Raw genomic sequence first — 16105 nt, forward strand, 5'->3', positions numbered from 1 at the left:
TTCATGTGAACACAGAGAGAATATATGAACTCTACACCAATAGCACTCTAGGAATTGAGCCCAGGGCCCCAGTGCTGTGAGGTAGCAATGCTAACCACTGCACCACCATGCTGCCCTAGGATAGTAGTGTCAAGTTTGAATGCTACAGCACTGTTGTAAGCACTAAGTTCAAATATGAAATACACAGTATTGTATGTGAGGGGGGCAGAGAACAACTTTTATAACTATGTTAGAACCAAAGCTATGTTTTTTCAAAGGGCACCTCTTTCAGAGAACTGAGAAGATGAGACAGAATGATAGATAAAGGGGCCATGCTAATCTTCTCTGTATCATTTCAATTTTCATATATGTGCTGCCGAAGCCTTACTGGTAGGTTAGCTGGCTTCTGGAAGAATGGGCCTGAGTGTGAGTGTGTACATGCTTGTGTCTGCCTGCCCTGTGATGGAGTGGTGGTGACTCGTCCAGGGTGAGCCCTTCCTTGCGAACATTGCATGCCGGGATAGGCTCCAGCTCCCCTGTGACCCTGAATTGCATGGTGGTTAGAAAACGGATGGATGAATTTTTTTTTCTCCCAAATCATATCATACCAGAATTCAGAGTGCATGGTCAGGCATGCATAATTTGCAGAGTTGCTGCCATGGGAAACTGCATTGCATAAGAAGATGAAATCATCCTGAATATTTTAAAATTAAATGTGAAATTAGTGACTCCTTGGAGAATTGTTATACAGTAATTATGCATCCACATAATTATGCACAAAGTATGATTTAATATACTGTTTACTGCACAGTATATAGAATTGCATTGTTTTGCATACAATTTACATAACAAAGAAGGACAAATTATGCTTCTCTAATCCCCAGCATGTAAATCAGTCAGTTTTGTTGATGAATGCAATTTTCCTTATGCAGGAGCAATTACTCGCGATTCAGGCTGCAGCAGAGAGTATCCAGAGAGGGATACAGAGTAGCCCGAGAATTGACAATGTACAGTATGTTTTTCACTGTATTTATGTTATATTTTCAACTGGGACACATTGCCTTGACTTTTAGTGTAGAAAAACAAGATTGGTACTTAAGGTGTCTAAATCATCATATGGTCACATGTGGGTAATTAATGATAAACCATTTTAAGATAAAGTATTCTATTTGCATATTGAAGATATAAGATATTTATTTACAAAAATAATCACAACTATTTTAAAATATTTTTGCAATGTTTTAATTTATTTAAACTAACTAATGTTAATAAAACATGTGCGAGATGTATTCAATGTGTAACTGAAAATTCAATGTGAAAAACTCTGCAAGAATTATCAAGGCCAATTTAGAGAAAAAAGCCACATTCTGCTGACCAAGAGTAACTCATCTCATTACTCACCTCCATATCTGTCTACACTCTTACCAACAGCCTACACATGGCGAACAGCTGGCTACTGTGTAAGTGAAGAATGTGAATACTGTGCTAAAGATCAGCAGTAGTTTGTGGATGGTCAAGACAGGTCGAGGTACACCAACATTTCAATGTCTCCTATGACCATAAAGTAACTAGTGCGTCACAATGGCTGTAACATGCTCCGTCATGGTTGAACACAGACTCAATTTTGCTCGTCCTGCAAGCACAGAGCACTGTATTAGCTGAGGTGTTGATTCTGTGGACAAGAAAACGAAACAGCTGTTAAAAAACATGGTATGTAGACTCTTCAGAAAAAAAGGTTCCAGATGGAGTCTCTGCTTTTCAGTCAAAGTGCATGAACTATTCTCAATGCAGGTAATGTTTACTCAGTCATGAAGGCCTTGCTGGTCAAAGCCAAATGAAATTCCTTTCACAAGGGTTTTCACAATGAACCCCAAAGCAAAGTTCAGCCAGGTCAGCCGGAACACCTCTTCAAATCTACGTACACCTCCTCCTCAGATGGTGATGCCAGACAGGAGCACAGTTAACTGTAGCTGCAATGCTGCCATATTGGAACCAAAATAGTCCTTAAATTGGAAAACGCTGTGACAAATGCTTTAACGTTCAATGCTCAACTTTGAGGGTGGCTCTCAGTGTAATTCCCACCTCCTGTCACAATATGCAGACTTTTTCTGGGATTAAGTAATCGTGGAAAAATTGGGTTTGTGGAAAAGCTGGCTCCTTCAGAGAGCTGGCATTCCTCTCAGAGTGGCAACTGTTTGCGTTAATTTTTCTTTAACAGTGGAACATGAACCAGAGGAGTTAGGTAGATATTAAACAAAGTGGAAAGTGCATTTAAAGGGAAACTGCAATGCTATTTTCATATTTTTGGGTTAAAAAAGAATCAGAAATGATAAGTGCATTTCAAACCACAATAACAATAAAATGCGCAGAGTAACTTGTAAAACCTCTAATTTGCATCACAGAATTTCCAGGTATGCGCAGCACCATGTTCTACAATTGAGAACGAGGCAACAAAACTTCAGGTGATGTGATGCAGCCTTATTACATTGTAAAGAAGCAGGCTTGTAAATCCATCTTTTTTAATCCAATAGGTTTATTGCTCTCGATTTGGAGACAGTTTTACCAATAAATGCAACTTACTTGTTAACTCTGCCTGCTCTTTTACGTTGGAACATTTCTGCAGTGAAATTTCTGCTGCACAACCTGTACTTCGCTTGTACATCACATCACATTAGTCAGTACAGTGACTACTGAGCAGGAAGGGCTGCATCACGTCACAATTCATGGGAACTCAAATGCGAGTTTTGTGACAACATGGCGACTTAAAGTACTTTCACAAAGTTCACGATTTTGTGCTTAACTCAGAATTTGTAAAATGTGTCTATATTGTCAATGAATTTAGTTTGTTTCCAAGATTTAATAATCAGTCTGAGAAACTGGGAATACAGTTCCCCTTCAAAAGTAGGGGTTTCTTTCCTCAAAGGGCTGTGGGAGTCTGGAACAGATTACCCATCCATGCAGCTGAAGACATCGTGCATTCCTGGTGTCTTTCGTGAAACTGAGGAATGGGATCCTGGTGTCTTTTGTGAAAATGGGGAATGGGATCCTTGGATCAATTAGCTACTAAAACCAAACAAGTCAGATGGGCAGACTGTCCAGCTCTTGTTCGCAGACTTTATTATGCTCTAGATTACTGCCTATTCCTACTTCATTTATTTACATTTCAGTGTCATTTGCAGTATTTAACAATGATAATGGTGATTTAAAGTAGTAGCTGATTTAAAGTCAGTGTAACAAGCCACCTTATGTTCAAGTACAGCTGCTAAGGTCTCCGTTTGTGCAAAGCTTGACCATCTTGGCCCAAATATGGTAGTGTGGCAGACTCAATTCACCTTGCCTCTGTCCTGACATCAAATCCCAATGTGCATATTGTGTCTTAGGAATTACATCAAAAGTATCTTCTCAATAGCCACAACAATTATGTTTTGAAGGTGAGGCTGCTATGGTATCAATCATATTTGTAATAGTCTGGTAGAATGTTAAATTGGGTGAAAAGATCATTTGTGCTCAAACCCTCTGTACCCTATACATTTCTGCAAAAGTGTTAATAGGCTTTGGTTTTTAAGATGCTCTCAGCTTTGTGTTTTTCACCTACAGTACATCAAAGGGTCATTCAAACAAGCCTTTAGTTTTTTTTTCTCCTTCGGGTGCTTTTAAAGGCTATTCACACTTCAACGCAACTGTCGTAATCTAAGTAAAGGTGATACTGTACAAAGGGAAAATGTCACTAGTGCTGAAAGTTGCCAAAAAGAGCATTATAGCCTGGAAAAGGTTGGGTTAAAGTGTGGATCAGATTTATACCCTAGAGTGTATGATACGAAGCATTAAGAACTAGTTTTCTTTTCTTTTGGTGGCTTGTGCAAGCGTTGGAGACCTTTGACCTCCACAATGATTTGATAGATTACTATCACCTGAGGAAAGTATTGACACCTTTAATCTGAAGCTGTCTTACTCACATTGGTTATACAAGTTTCTCTGTGACATCTTTTCTGATTTTTCATCCTAGTGATTAAAAATAAAGATTCTGGGCCAATGAACTGATCTGACACAAGCCTTGTCAGAATTTACTGGGTATGCCCATTATAGAGGATATCTCTATATAAAGAAAAACACTGTGGTCAACTCCTCCATATAGACAATATATGATATCCCTTGTGTGCAGTGGATTATGTTCAGAGGATGCTCTTTGGGAGTGCCCAGGTATATGCAAAGTTACAGCTTCATTTTCTTTGTCTGAGGATGTTCCTTACTCTCGGCTAATGCTCTCACTGAGCTCCAGTAGGGCCTCTTGCAGTGGTAGAAAGGGAACTGGTGTTCTGCTCTGACTGTGGCTAACAGGTTTTTGGTGCTGTGTTGGGAATCTCTGTATCTCGTTCACTGGTGTCACTGGACCCTGGACTCTCTCAACTTTATATAATTTGTGGTCCCCAGACCCATAGTGCCCAGGGGTGGTTTCATTCAGGGGGGGCTGTCAGGGCCACGGTCAGTTCTGTACTGTACAGTGCGTCTGTCTGTGCTGCCTGACTTTTTCTTTTACAGTAGATGCCCTTCAGTAAAAAAAACTCTATGTTCTATTGGGGGAAGAACAATTTATTAGTAACACGTTCACTACACATCAGAAAAAATATTGTGACTAAATAAATTAAAATAAATTTTGTGATGATGCATTTGATTGAGTCATTCCCCACTAGCCTTAATACACTCAAGTTTAACATGAACTTGAGCCTTCAAGAAGAGGAAAGAAACAAAAGCTAAGCAAATTGAGCACCCTAACCCTAATAATAACTTTAAAAAATTAAAATGTGTTTCATACAAAATGTTATTTTTAGAAATCAATGTAATTCTGCACTAGTGAAAGTAGAAAATGCTTTACAGCCTCTGTTCAACTGAGATCAGTATGGAAAAGGGTATAAAATCATTGCAAACATCTATTCAAGAGGATCTCAACTGAAACTTTTACGTTGCTGGAAGTAGTCAGGTTAATGTTTTACAGTGATTAATGTACAAAATATACCCACTTTTCGCTTGTGTAGTCTTAATTCTTGATCATGTTAAATGTTTAAATGTGAATAAATGAAAATAAAGATTTTCAGTTGAGGATATAGACCCACGATACAGACTACAGACCCAATCATTTCTGTACTGGACTACAGACAGCCTCAGAGAGAGGGGTTGGGTTTCTGATGCTCTCACAGTTCTGTTTAATACAGGCCACCCAGGAAGTGTTAGAACCGAGTTCATGTAACAGGTGCAGCTCCGCTGTACCCATGCCGGGAGTGGAGTGTGCACACCGTCCCTCTGTAGACAGCAGACAATTCCACCATCCCACAGACTGAGCCCCCTGTCTCTGCTGCTGCTGAGCTCTGCTCTGTTTTGGCATTTTGGATACACCATATCACATAACTGCTGATTTCATTCAGACCTTGCACAAAGAATTATCTTTACAAAGTTAAATAATCTTTAAGCCTTTTTGTTTTCAAACCTATTTTCTTCGTTACATTATTTATAGAATCTCTTCTTACACGCAAATATTAATCTACAATGTGTAAAACACAGCTTTTTTGCTGAGCACAGAAATTAAACAAATCTGTGGCTTTATTTAGATAATCGCTATAATAAAAATTGATGGGAGATCATAACTATGACCACTGCACAGGAAAAATGTGATAGCTCAAGGCAGTTATACTGATGGAATGTCTGCACCTCTCATTACTCTCAACAAAGAAGTACATTAAACATTAGACATTAAACAAACCTCAGGCTACAGTTTATATCAACGAAGCTGAAACCAGACTGCTACTCCCACAGAAGACTAACTGCAATGCTTTTCTGACACCAGTTCCTTCCCTTTTTGTCAATGTACTTCTGTGCTCAATGGCAAGGCAAGCTCCTACAGAAACAACCTCCTTTGGGACATTGTTTCTTTCTGAAAATCCTCATGTAAATACAGGACATGAAATGCAGTTAGAAAGACCAAGGGTATATATCTGTGGCCTTAATTTACAATTTTTTATCGCCTTTCCTTTAGAAAACCCAGTTTAATTTTCAGTGAGAAAAGGCAAATATTGCTGGGATTGGCACCGACTGAGAACTTAAAGGAAGATAAACAGCAAGACCAATGCAATGCTTAAGAGCAGGAGTTTCAAAGAGATTGTACTTTAAGAATGTTCTTGTCAGAGTTCTGACAAATAACACTCCAGACTGTAGGGTCAGTAGCTTCAGACCCTGGCTGACATGCTGCTGTTGTGTCCTTGAGAAAAGCACTTCAGTCAAATGGCTAGTTAAAGAATCTCTGCCTAGATTGGGTCTCAAAGTCCTCACTGTAAAGGACAACTTGTTTGTCAATTGACTTGCGTGGTGCAATAAAGGGACAAAATCTGTTTGAATATTAAAAAGAGCATGTTCCTGAAAGCTGAAGAGAACGTTCAAATAAATTCTCACAGTTCTTTTTATTTAGTTTTTGTCTTTAGCCTTTTCAGTTGTGAAGCTCAGTTTTTTCATGATTTCCTCTGTGAGGAAACAGCACATCGTGTTTGACAGGAAGTGATGGGAGATGGCTCAGAGCCTTGGTTAGACAATATTTTCTTTAGCAAATAACAGATATGAGGGACTGGTAATGATCTTTTTATTCTTTTTAAATATTGTAGCACTGGTTTGACTAAAAATTCTGTTTAAATTTAGTTATGTCAAGAAATGCTTGATCATCACTAAATTACAAAACTCAGTTGATCATATGGTTGCTCAACACATTTTAGGTCTTACTGTCAATTGTCAATAAGACATTTATGTGCTAGAGTGGAGTATCTTACAGTAGTACTGAAGAGGTAAACCCCAGACACACGTATTTGTACCAATGTGTTACTAATGTGTCACCACTATGTCATACTCTGGCCATGAATGACTTTTGTAAATCTTACAGTGAAAATGTGTGGTATCACAGAGTGTGAAATGTTTGTAGTGTCCAGTAACTCTTGCAAAACAAGTCTTCTTTAATAGCTATTTTTAAAGCCACTTGTTTCAGCCTTGTGATGCTCATTGACCTTAACAGATCCATGGTAACTTGGAGATGCACCTTTCTATAATGAACGGTGGCTATAACATAAATAGATATCTTTAGAAAGTGATCTTAGATAATTACTCCTATAGACCCAGCAAGAGTATGGGTATTCCTCCTGTCAATAAATTGCTTCTAGCAATTTAAGTAATAACATCATAGCTTTTATTTGCCAATGTAATAGAATACAGAAAAAAGTAATGGGCTAACACAGGTCTTGCATCCAGATCTACAGTATCTTTGAGTGGATTGTTGCTCTTCAGTTGAACATGATTACCTGAGAACCTTCAAGAAACATCTAGGTATTTGAACGTATAATCTACTGACAACTACATGGGCAAGATGAATAAAGTAGCCTCCTCTCATCCGATCTTTCTTACGTTCTTGGGTTCTGTTCTCATTGTGATTTGCTACTATTAAATAGTTTTTGTGTGCTTCAGGTAAGCTAGAGATGAGGAGGGAGTAATTTTAAGTGACGCAAAATTTGTTTAAACTCAAAGCTTATTCTCAAATAGCATTACTTATTGATGCAGGTCTCTTGACATTGTACCCCCTCCAACATACAGCAGTAAAAAGAAAAACAACGAAAAAACACTTTTACTGTACATCACAGAATGTTTAATATTTTAAAAATATCACCAGCACTGTTGACTTTGACCTTTGTGCTAAGGGTTACACACAATTTATCTATTATCAAAAGGAAAATTACCAAAGAAATCCAGTGATGCCATCACAATAAAAATATATATTACATTATTTACATAACTACTGTAAATTAAACTTAATTTCAGGAAAGAAAAGGGAAATATTTTTAAACATATCAACCCATTAAATAATTTTATGAAGCAGAAATGTATTTTCCCTTGTACTGTTTACCTTTTTAATGCATTTTTCTGAAATGACAAACGAGGGACTTTCATTGCCTAATTAAAGGTGTTTTTTTTCCATTGTTCTAAGCACTAGGTGAATCAGTCATCAGAACATGAAAATTCAGACACTGTTCAAAGACAAAGATGTCTGCTATAAGCATAAGACTGAAATGAAAAACTGAGGTTTTATTGCTCTGTTATTTATAGCTAGGATGACGAGAACATTATATGATAACCCCCAAGCAATGTGGTATACACATCAGAAGTTTGAATGCTTTGTGAGTTAAGTCATTCTGAAGTAGTGATGAAAATCAAGGAAATTAAATCAGAAAAAAATATGTTGTTGGGTCCAGACATTTTATTATATTGCGGACGTCTGGCGAAGCCTTATGTTTGCGTGCAAAGAGTTCTTCAATAATATGAACATCTCAAAAACAGTCTTCAGCTTGGAGAATGTTGTGCTGTGCATCCCATGAAGACGCCCCTTCTGCAACCTCATGAGCTGACACAACCGGGGGGAAACTTGCAAAAAGAAGGGCTTTGTGATTCTTGCCAACCCCAGCGTACACACTGTTGTTCAGCTGTCCAAACTAGAGGGTCGCGCAGAGGCCGATAGTATTGTCCGTCCCCATGACGGCCACGGCAGGTCCCGGGTTAGTTTTTGGCCTCCAGTTCGTGCCAGTTGACGCTGTGCGCGCTGGCCTTGCCCTGTCGCTTCTTGCCCCGGTGCTGGTGGGGGGGGTTCGGCCGGGACGCCTCCCCGAACTTGTGGCTGGACTCGTTGTGCTGCCGCGAGTAGCGCTTGCAGCGGCAGGAGGTGACCACCGTGATCTTGTACGTTCTCGTGCTGCCGTCCCGGCACTGCAGCTGGATGCGCTGCGTCCGGGTCTTGTCGTTCACGCAGCGCCACTCCTGCGCGTTGCGCCGGCTCCAGTACTTCCGACCGGAGCCGCCGCCGCCGCCTATCCAGTTGGGCAGCATCTCGGCCGGCAGGCACTCTCCGGCGCACACAAGTTCCTTCACGGGGTTTATACTGGTGCACTGGCCGTCCGAGATGTATTTTGTGGATCGGAGTTCTCTGCACCCAACCTGACTTTGATCTGTGGGAAGCCAGACAAGAGAGGAAAAAGAAATCAGTCTTATCCGCAGAATAATCACTAAACCCCCCTTCCATCTACAGTGCTTTAACATAAACATTCCTTCACAACACGTACTGTAATTCAATTTATCGTTCAGTTAATGTTTTTTTGCACAGCGTTTTTAGACAGCAGACTCCTGCAGCAGAGTCCCCATGTATTTGCAGTGTATTTTTGTAATCAGTGGGCGGCTGAGTGCTAAATACGGGTATAACCCTCTTGGTTCTAGCCGAGAAAACTGATGATCACTCAGGCTTTTCTTTCCTCAGGTGGACCCCCCAGACAAGTTGAAAACATCAACAAAAGTTTTGCTTCAGGCGGAATCTCTTCGCGCTGTAATCCAACCCTCCACTGCTTCACAATGCAGGAGATACACCTCTGAGATAACAAAAGTCCCGTTTCAGTGACAGTTCTTGATTAATGAAAGCACGGCGTTTCTCCTCAAGGTAATCTGCATTCAAAATAAACAGCACTATAATCTGAGATTTCCTGTCCAAGTAAGTGTTCTTTTATTCACTAGGACAGACACACCCACTGCAGCTGAATTCACTTTTACCTTTTCCTCATGCCTGGTTGTCTGCCAAATGGATATGTAACATGAATGGCTTTGCTAAAGTTTACTTCATCTGTTTTCTAATGATATCTGATATTATTAACCCCTCATGGGGTCCCAGCATAGGTCACTGGAATGTCAAAAAACTACCTACACAATACAATGTGCAAACTGTACAGTACAGGACAAGCATACAAAACAGAATGCAGATTGCGGACATTACCAATACATGTCTTTGCATTTCAGTCCTCCTGAACTATGCCTGGATAGGACACATCACAGTTTCCCCAAGTTTAATTTTAATCAGTAGAGAGGTACAGGTACATGACTTCGAGATGAGTGTCTATTAATTATGGACCTCGTTCATTTTAAAAGTAAGATACAATATATTTAAAATTATTTATGCCCTATAACAAAGTACAGGTAAGTCAAGTTCCGAACGCACCGAATAAGAGATAACACGTTTATTATCAAATATAAGATATCGCTGTTCTAATGTGTTTCTTCCTGTTCCCCAGAGCACACCTAAGTTTAAATGGAAAAAAAAGATGAAACCGTTTCCAGCAACATCTCTAGCTCCCTGTTCCCAATTGGGAAGGCGGTTGTGGTTCAGATAATTGTAGCAGTAACCTGCGAGGACGGTAAATACCCAAATCTGCCTGAAATGCAAGCAAAGCTTCTGCATTCCCATCCGTATCGTCATCGCCCTTACCGTTTCGATCGGACCCAGTATGTCCCAAGTTTCTGCCTCCATTTCTTGCCTGATTTAACGACGCGTTGACGGGGTGATCTTGGACAGGGTGAACCACGTGGGTGTACAGAATCTCTGTAGCATCATTCTTGAAAGTCAGATACCCTTTTACTAGGATGCCTGCTAAAAACAGCAGGCGGTACGCAACCGTATTCAGGAGCATGACTGTTTTGCTGCATAAAAAAAAACTTCAGAGAGAAAAATCCCGTGAGTGGGTTTTTTTTTTTATAAACGACGACCGGCTTCGAAGCTTGCAGAGCGGCACTGCAATACCTTTTCACAGGAGGTTTATATACCCGCCTCTCGCTGTGGCCTGGCAGCTGTTCAGGTGTAGTGTGGACGGCCTCAGTTATGAACATGGGCGTGGACGCTCGCTAAAATCACACCCCTCCCAGGGAAGGAGCGTCTTCTGGTTTTTAAACAGCGGTCCTTTCGCTGTTGTAAATAATGAGATTCAACATTGTGTTATACTCGTTGGTGCGGATTGGAAAAGCTGTAGTGCGTGTAAGGCACCAAATAGAACAGAAAGAGCAGTTTTGCCCTCATTTGCTGTAATGTTTTACAGCAAACTTTATTCGTTCGAGGGAACATGGTCGTTACAGACTCACGCTCGCAAGTTTGTGACATGTTGACCCGCTGATTATCATCTCTGAGAAACCTGAGCCAACCAAATTTATTAAATTCACACGAAAGAAATATGGAAAATATTTTTTAAAAAAGAATTACAGTATTTTGAAATGAGCAGAATATGTTCTATAAATGTATTAGTTCATTTCTAATCCACATTAATATTTCTTTTTCCCAGGACATTTTGAATATCAATTTATAGCATTCAACCTGCGCCGTCACTCTGTCCTAGACATGCTATGCAATCTATATAAGCATCACGTATTAAAGCCTTTTCAGTATATAAGTGAACAATTCAGTACGGAATAAATAATTTAGATAAATAATATCACGACCTTTATTTTCCCCTTTTTGTAGTATATAGAGTGACTATTCTGCCACACAGTGGACGAAGTTTATATGTTTTTTAAATGACCGATTCTTCAAGTCTAACCTTTCAGACTAACCTTGCCTAAAGTCTAACCTTTCCTTGTAAGGTAAGAAACTAGGAAGAGGCACAAAATCAGAACGCAAAGAAAGAACACATATTTACCTGCTTTCTGTTAACACCGAGTGTTAATTGACGTGTTCTCTATTTAGATAGCCGTGCATTTAGTTAAAAAAATTAAACGTTCACAGATTTGGTCATATACAACTTTTTTGTGATTTAGAAGAAACCTTAAACTCCCGAGCTCTCGCAGTTCACTTATGGGTTCGGGATGTTAACTGCACGTTTTAGACTAACAAAACCCAGGCACCTGTATCTCAAATACTCTCAAGATAAAGTGGTGCTTTGCCACATCCTTTAATCCAGGTAAGAAAAGGAAATTTTAGAAGCCGCTCATGACACATGAACCAGACGGTTTCTCATGTTCAGATTGTCAGGACTCCTGCATGGGGAGAAGGGACGGTGATGTCAGACGATCTTTACATTGAAGATGAAAAATGATGTGCCTGTACGCACCTCATCTGCGCTTGTGACTGTCTCCTTGAGCAATAACGCAGTTCTTTGTACTTCCTTTGTTATGATGGCTAGTACCGAGACTCAGTTTAGAGCAGAGAGAGAGCTGTCCCTAATTCAGACACTCCGGGACACCTGGATATAATTCAGTTTAATTCTGACGAATATCCTTTTCGGATTGCAGTGTAACTCTCTTCATTACCTCTCTATACCTGGAACAGTTCTGAACAGACAGCTGAGTAACTGACCTAGAATCTGTCTCAAAATCTTTGCTCAGTCCTTCACATATTTTGTATTATTTTAATTTGCCGAGCAACTATACACTTATGTTTTCTTTTCTCTTTCAAAACAAAAGGTTGATACCTAGCGTGACTTTGTTAAGGGTTTTGTATTACACAAAATATAGTCATTTCTTCCTGCAATTAGCACCCTAAATATAGAGTAAAAAAAGTCATTTTCAAATCCACTGGGAAAAAGAACACAGGCTCTTATTGATTCGGAAGCTCAAACTGACAAGGCCTTCAGGCAACATAATAAAGGGTTTTTTGTCGGCTTAATACCCTCTTGTTGTATATTGACTTGTGACAAGATAATTATTTCACATGGATGAGTGCAGAATACATTATTGTGCTTCAGAAATTCAGTTTTAATGGTAGTAAAGTCATTTTCAGGTGAAGGTCAAAACTTGTACATGGGCTTACTGAACCTTACCTTACTCGGCAGAAAGGAAATCTTTATAGTGGGAAGTTAGGATGTGAACAGTAAAATGATTTGTGTGCTTTGCAGATCAACAAACCATGGCAACCTGAGTGAAATATTCACAAAAATCAACCGTGAAAAGCTAAACCAATGTCTGTACCTAGCAGCTGTTTGGCAAAAGAACAGTAGCTTTCACCTGATACATAATAATTCCCCCTGGAGGGATTTCTAGCCTTCTGTGCCAATAGTCATCTGTCTAGAGGTGGTGGTTGTTTCATTGAAAAAATGGTGCCACAGCTCCCAGCTGTGCAAATCAGAGAGTCAAGGCAGCAAACACCAAACATGAATGTTGTTGAACACGCTGTGTTCAGGGAATTCTTGACCGAACAAGGGTCACACAGTTGGCACAGTACTTACCAGTGAAGATCAGTGCTTCACAGCTCTGGGGCCCTGGGGCCAGTTCTGGACCTCATGCACCTGTATGTTATGTTCTCTCTGTGCTCACGTGGGCTTGCTCCGGGTGCTCCAGTTTCCTCCCACAGTCCAAAGACATACCGGCAGGCTAATTGGCTTCTGGGGAAACTGGCCCTGGTGTGAGTGTGTGCGTGTCTGTGTCTGTGTGTGCCCAGCGGTGTACTGGTGTCCCGCCCAGGGTATACCCCACCTGTTGCTTGCCAGGATAGGCTCTGGCTCCCTCATGCCTCTGAGACAGAAAAAGTGAATAGAAAATGGATGGATTGACCAAACGTGATGAAAAAACATGCCGCACACCCAGTTCCCGAGACTCATAAACAGGGTGCTGTGCTGGCAATAGGCTGCGATCCTTCAGACTGGACATGTTGATCTCATACAGCTGATGTGCTTTGCATAAGGCACACAATATGCTGTATGCATGGCATAGTTGACCAGTTTTGATTATGATCCCAGCACAAGTATTATTTCAATAATTGACATATCTAGTTAGTGTGGACTAGTATACAGTATATCATCTTGCACAATCCATACAGTACAGCTATTATAATATAATGGAATTCGAATGTGTGTGAGTGTTATCAGAAATGTTTCTCTCCTTACTCATGTGAAAGTGAATCCGCATGAAAGCTTTGTACTACTCTATAATAGTATCTCTTACTTTTTGTGACATTTCACACCATCACTGTCTAACCTAATCTTTTATTATCCGAGAAGCCAAGTAACCCCCTTCCACACTTCCGAAAGAGAAACTTAAATTTCAGTGAAAAGAACCCCCCCCCCCATCCCCAGAGATGGGTCTTAAATATGGATGGAAAGCCTCTTTCATTGAAAGCAACAAGGAATTTCAGGGTGGCAGGGTCTAAAATAACAATATCAGCGCGGTATATATGATATGCTGCAGCATTAATTTGTACGTCTCAAGAACCGGATATCTGAGATTGCTCTTTTTGTAGACTCGCTGACCACAAAGGCTGTGACATATAGGTCTAGAGAGAGGAAGATAATAGGTCGCAAAATAAAGCAAGCATGAGTTATGAATATATTGACAAGATACAAGATAAGAGCGTGTCCATTACCAGGAAAGACCCTGCGGTGCAGTAGCGGGTAGGGCGAGGGCGTCTGACATGGACAATAGAGTGCGCCGCATTCCGAACAAAAGAAAAGTCCCGGGCTTTTAGAATTGTGCTTCATCCCTGCGGGGCCATACTGTATGCGAGAGTCCAGACAATGTGCTTTTCCTTTGCTTCAGAAGGGAAACAGAAAGCATGCGACGACACCGCTGCCATGCCTCTTCCGGAGACGGCCCCTTTTCCGATGAGACAAAGCTTTCGCGATCGCAGATTTCTCATTTGAAAGAAGACTTAAGGAGCGTATGGGCATATAAGAATGCAAAGGAACAAGTAACGGTTTACTCCACGCTGAAAAGAGAAGGAAAGGAACACAGCGTTTCGGGTATTGGGCCTTCACACCTGAAGAAGGCTCCACAGACGAAACGTTGTGTTTCTTCTCTTCTCTTTTCAGCGTGGAGTAAACCGTTACTTGTTCCTTTGCAGCCTACGCATGCTGACGCAGCCGCCTACTTGAACTCATATAAAAATGTAATCTGGCCCAGAGGTGGAAGACGATTCTCCCGCATTTTGACTTCCATGCCAATTTGGTCAGTGTGTGCTTTGTTTGTCCAGCATTACAGCTAAGAAGAGACACACTTATTCCTAAAACCTAAAGTTTTAAATGGTGTTTGGAGAGGGGGAGTCTCTGCTGATGAACATGTCGTACCATTATCCTTCCACATGGAAAGTTATACTGGAATGTGATGTATTTGGTGCTTCTTAATTACTTACGAAGATGTTTTTTCCTGACTGTATAAGCTGTGTTTGCTAAAAACAGCATTTTTAAAAATAGATGATCGATTCATCAATAATAATTTGTGTATGAAAGTGATGTGCTGTATATCTTAGAACTATAAGATCAATACTTTAACATAGGCTTCACTACCCTGAGTTTTCATTACTATATGGATTACATGCACAATTATCATTTTGTTGCACATAAGACATATTTATGTCTTAATAACATATATGTTGCCAGTAAAATAAGTTCAAAGATTCTGACCTAAAACCATCAATCTTGTTTTAAATACAGGCTTTTAGTTAAATGTGCCCTTCTCTGTATTTTTTTACAAAAAAAAATAAGAACATGACTGACAAAGGCCATGTCTCCTTAATTTACTTTGATTTTGGTAGCTTTCCAGTCTTTGGGTGGAGAGAGGCTTGTAATAACGGGTGAGCTTTCCAACTCCTAACTCCAACAACTGTCTAAATCATAACCTGTCAGGAAACATAATCTGAGAAGGGTTTAACTAAAATGATTTGAGTTAATCTGGATAAGTGGTAACACTACCATATCCTTTGTATATACATTTCAGACTAGTATGGCTTGTGTTGTTTGTGCTATTGCCTGTTTTAACTGCTTCTTTCAATGCTCTTGTATGATTAAGTTGTTACAGCATGTACAGTAAACAACAAATATTATATCGGAAAGCAAACATCGAATAAAAGTGTTCCAAGAGTGTATCTTTCATAAAGGGTGAGGATAGTTTTTGAAGGTACCAATTCCATTTTGCGGCTTGACAAAAATATTATTTTCAGATCTATTATTTAAAGAAACAGTGAGTCGAAGTCGTTATAAGAGTACAATTCAAAGTGTTTTGAAGCACATACAGTAGTGTATCTGTGCATTGTGCTGTCGTAAATGTATACAACAGCCTCCTATCGAGGTTTAGACAATTATACAATTACATTACAGGACAAATATGTCTTTTATTAAATAAAACACAAATCTGCCTCCAAAAGAGCATGGTAAATGACGCGTCTGCTCACGAGGAGGGCCGTACTGTACAACAGATCAAGCTGCATCTGGGCTCCAGAGAAAGTCTGCCATCTAGTGATAACTGTCACACATCAGCTATTTGAATACTACCGTTTTTATTTGAGTCAACATCAAATTTCGATAGGACGAAACAA

General features: G+C 40.0%; 1 protein-coding gene and 1 pseudogene across 1 annotated transcript; both read right to left on the reverse strand.

Annotated features, from left to right (window-relative positions):
• Positions 1-304: 304 nt before the first annotated feature.
• LOC148823170 (U6 spliceosomal RNA) lies at positions 305-367 on the reverse strand (annotated as a pseudogene).
• Positions 368-7628: 7261 nt separating this feature from the next.
• sostdc1a (sclerostin domain containing 1a) lies at positions 7629-10679 on the reverse strand. The gene is made up of 2 exons (XM_088929506.1): positions 10304-10679; positions 7629-9002 (listed from the first exon to the last, which is right to left on the reverse strand). Exons 1-2 carry the CDS (start codon positions 10503-10505, stop codon positions 8557-8559), a joined length of 648 nt encoding a protein of 215 aa, XP_088785632.1. The 5' UTR covers positions 10506-10679; the 3' UTR covers positions 7629-8556.
• Between the last annotated feature and the right edge of the window lie 5426 nt (positions 10680-16105).

The sequence above is a fragment of the Atractosteus spatula genome, chromosome 12 (genome assembly GCF_055471065.1).
Source record: "Atractosteus spatula isolate fAtrSpa1 chromosome 12, fAtrSpa1.hap1, whole genome shotgun sequence".
Classification (NCBI taxonomy): domain Eukaryota; kingdom Metazoa; phylum Chordata; class Actinopteri; order Semionotiformes; family Lepisosteidae; genus Atractosteus; species Atractosteus spatula.

Bases quoted from the DNA above. Each gene is read 5' to 3' on its own strand.
- sostdc1a (XM_088929506.1), bottom strand. From the start codon at position 10,505: ATGCTCCTGAATACGGTTGCGTACCGCCTGCTGTTTTTAGCAGGCATC. The intron at 9,003-10,303 runs GTAAGGGCGATG...GGCTTCCCACAG, and splicing joins TACTGGGTCCGATCGAAACG to ATCAAAGTCAGGTTGGGTGC.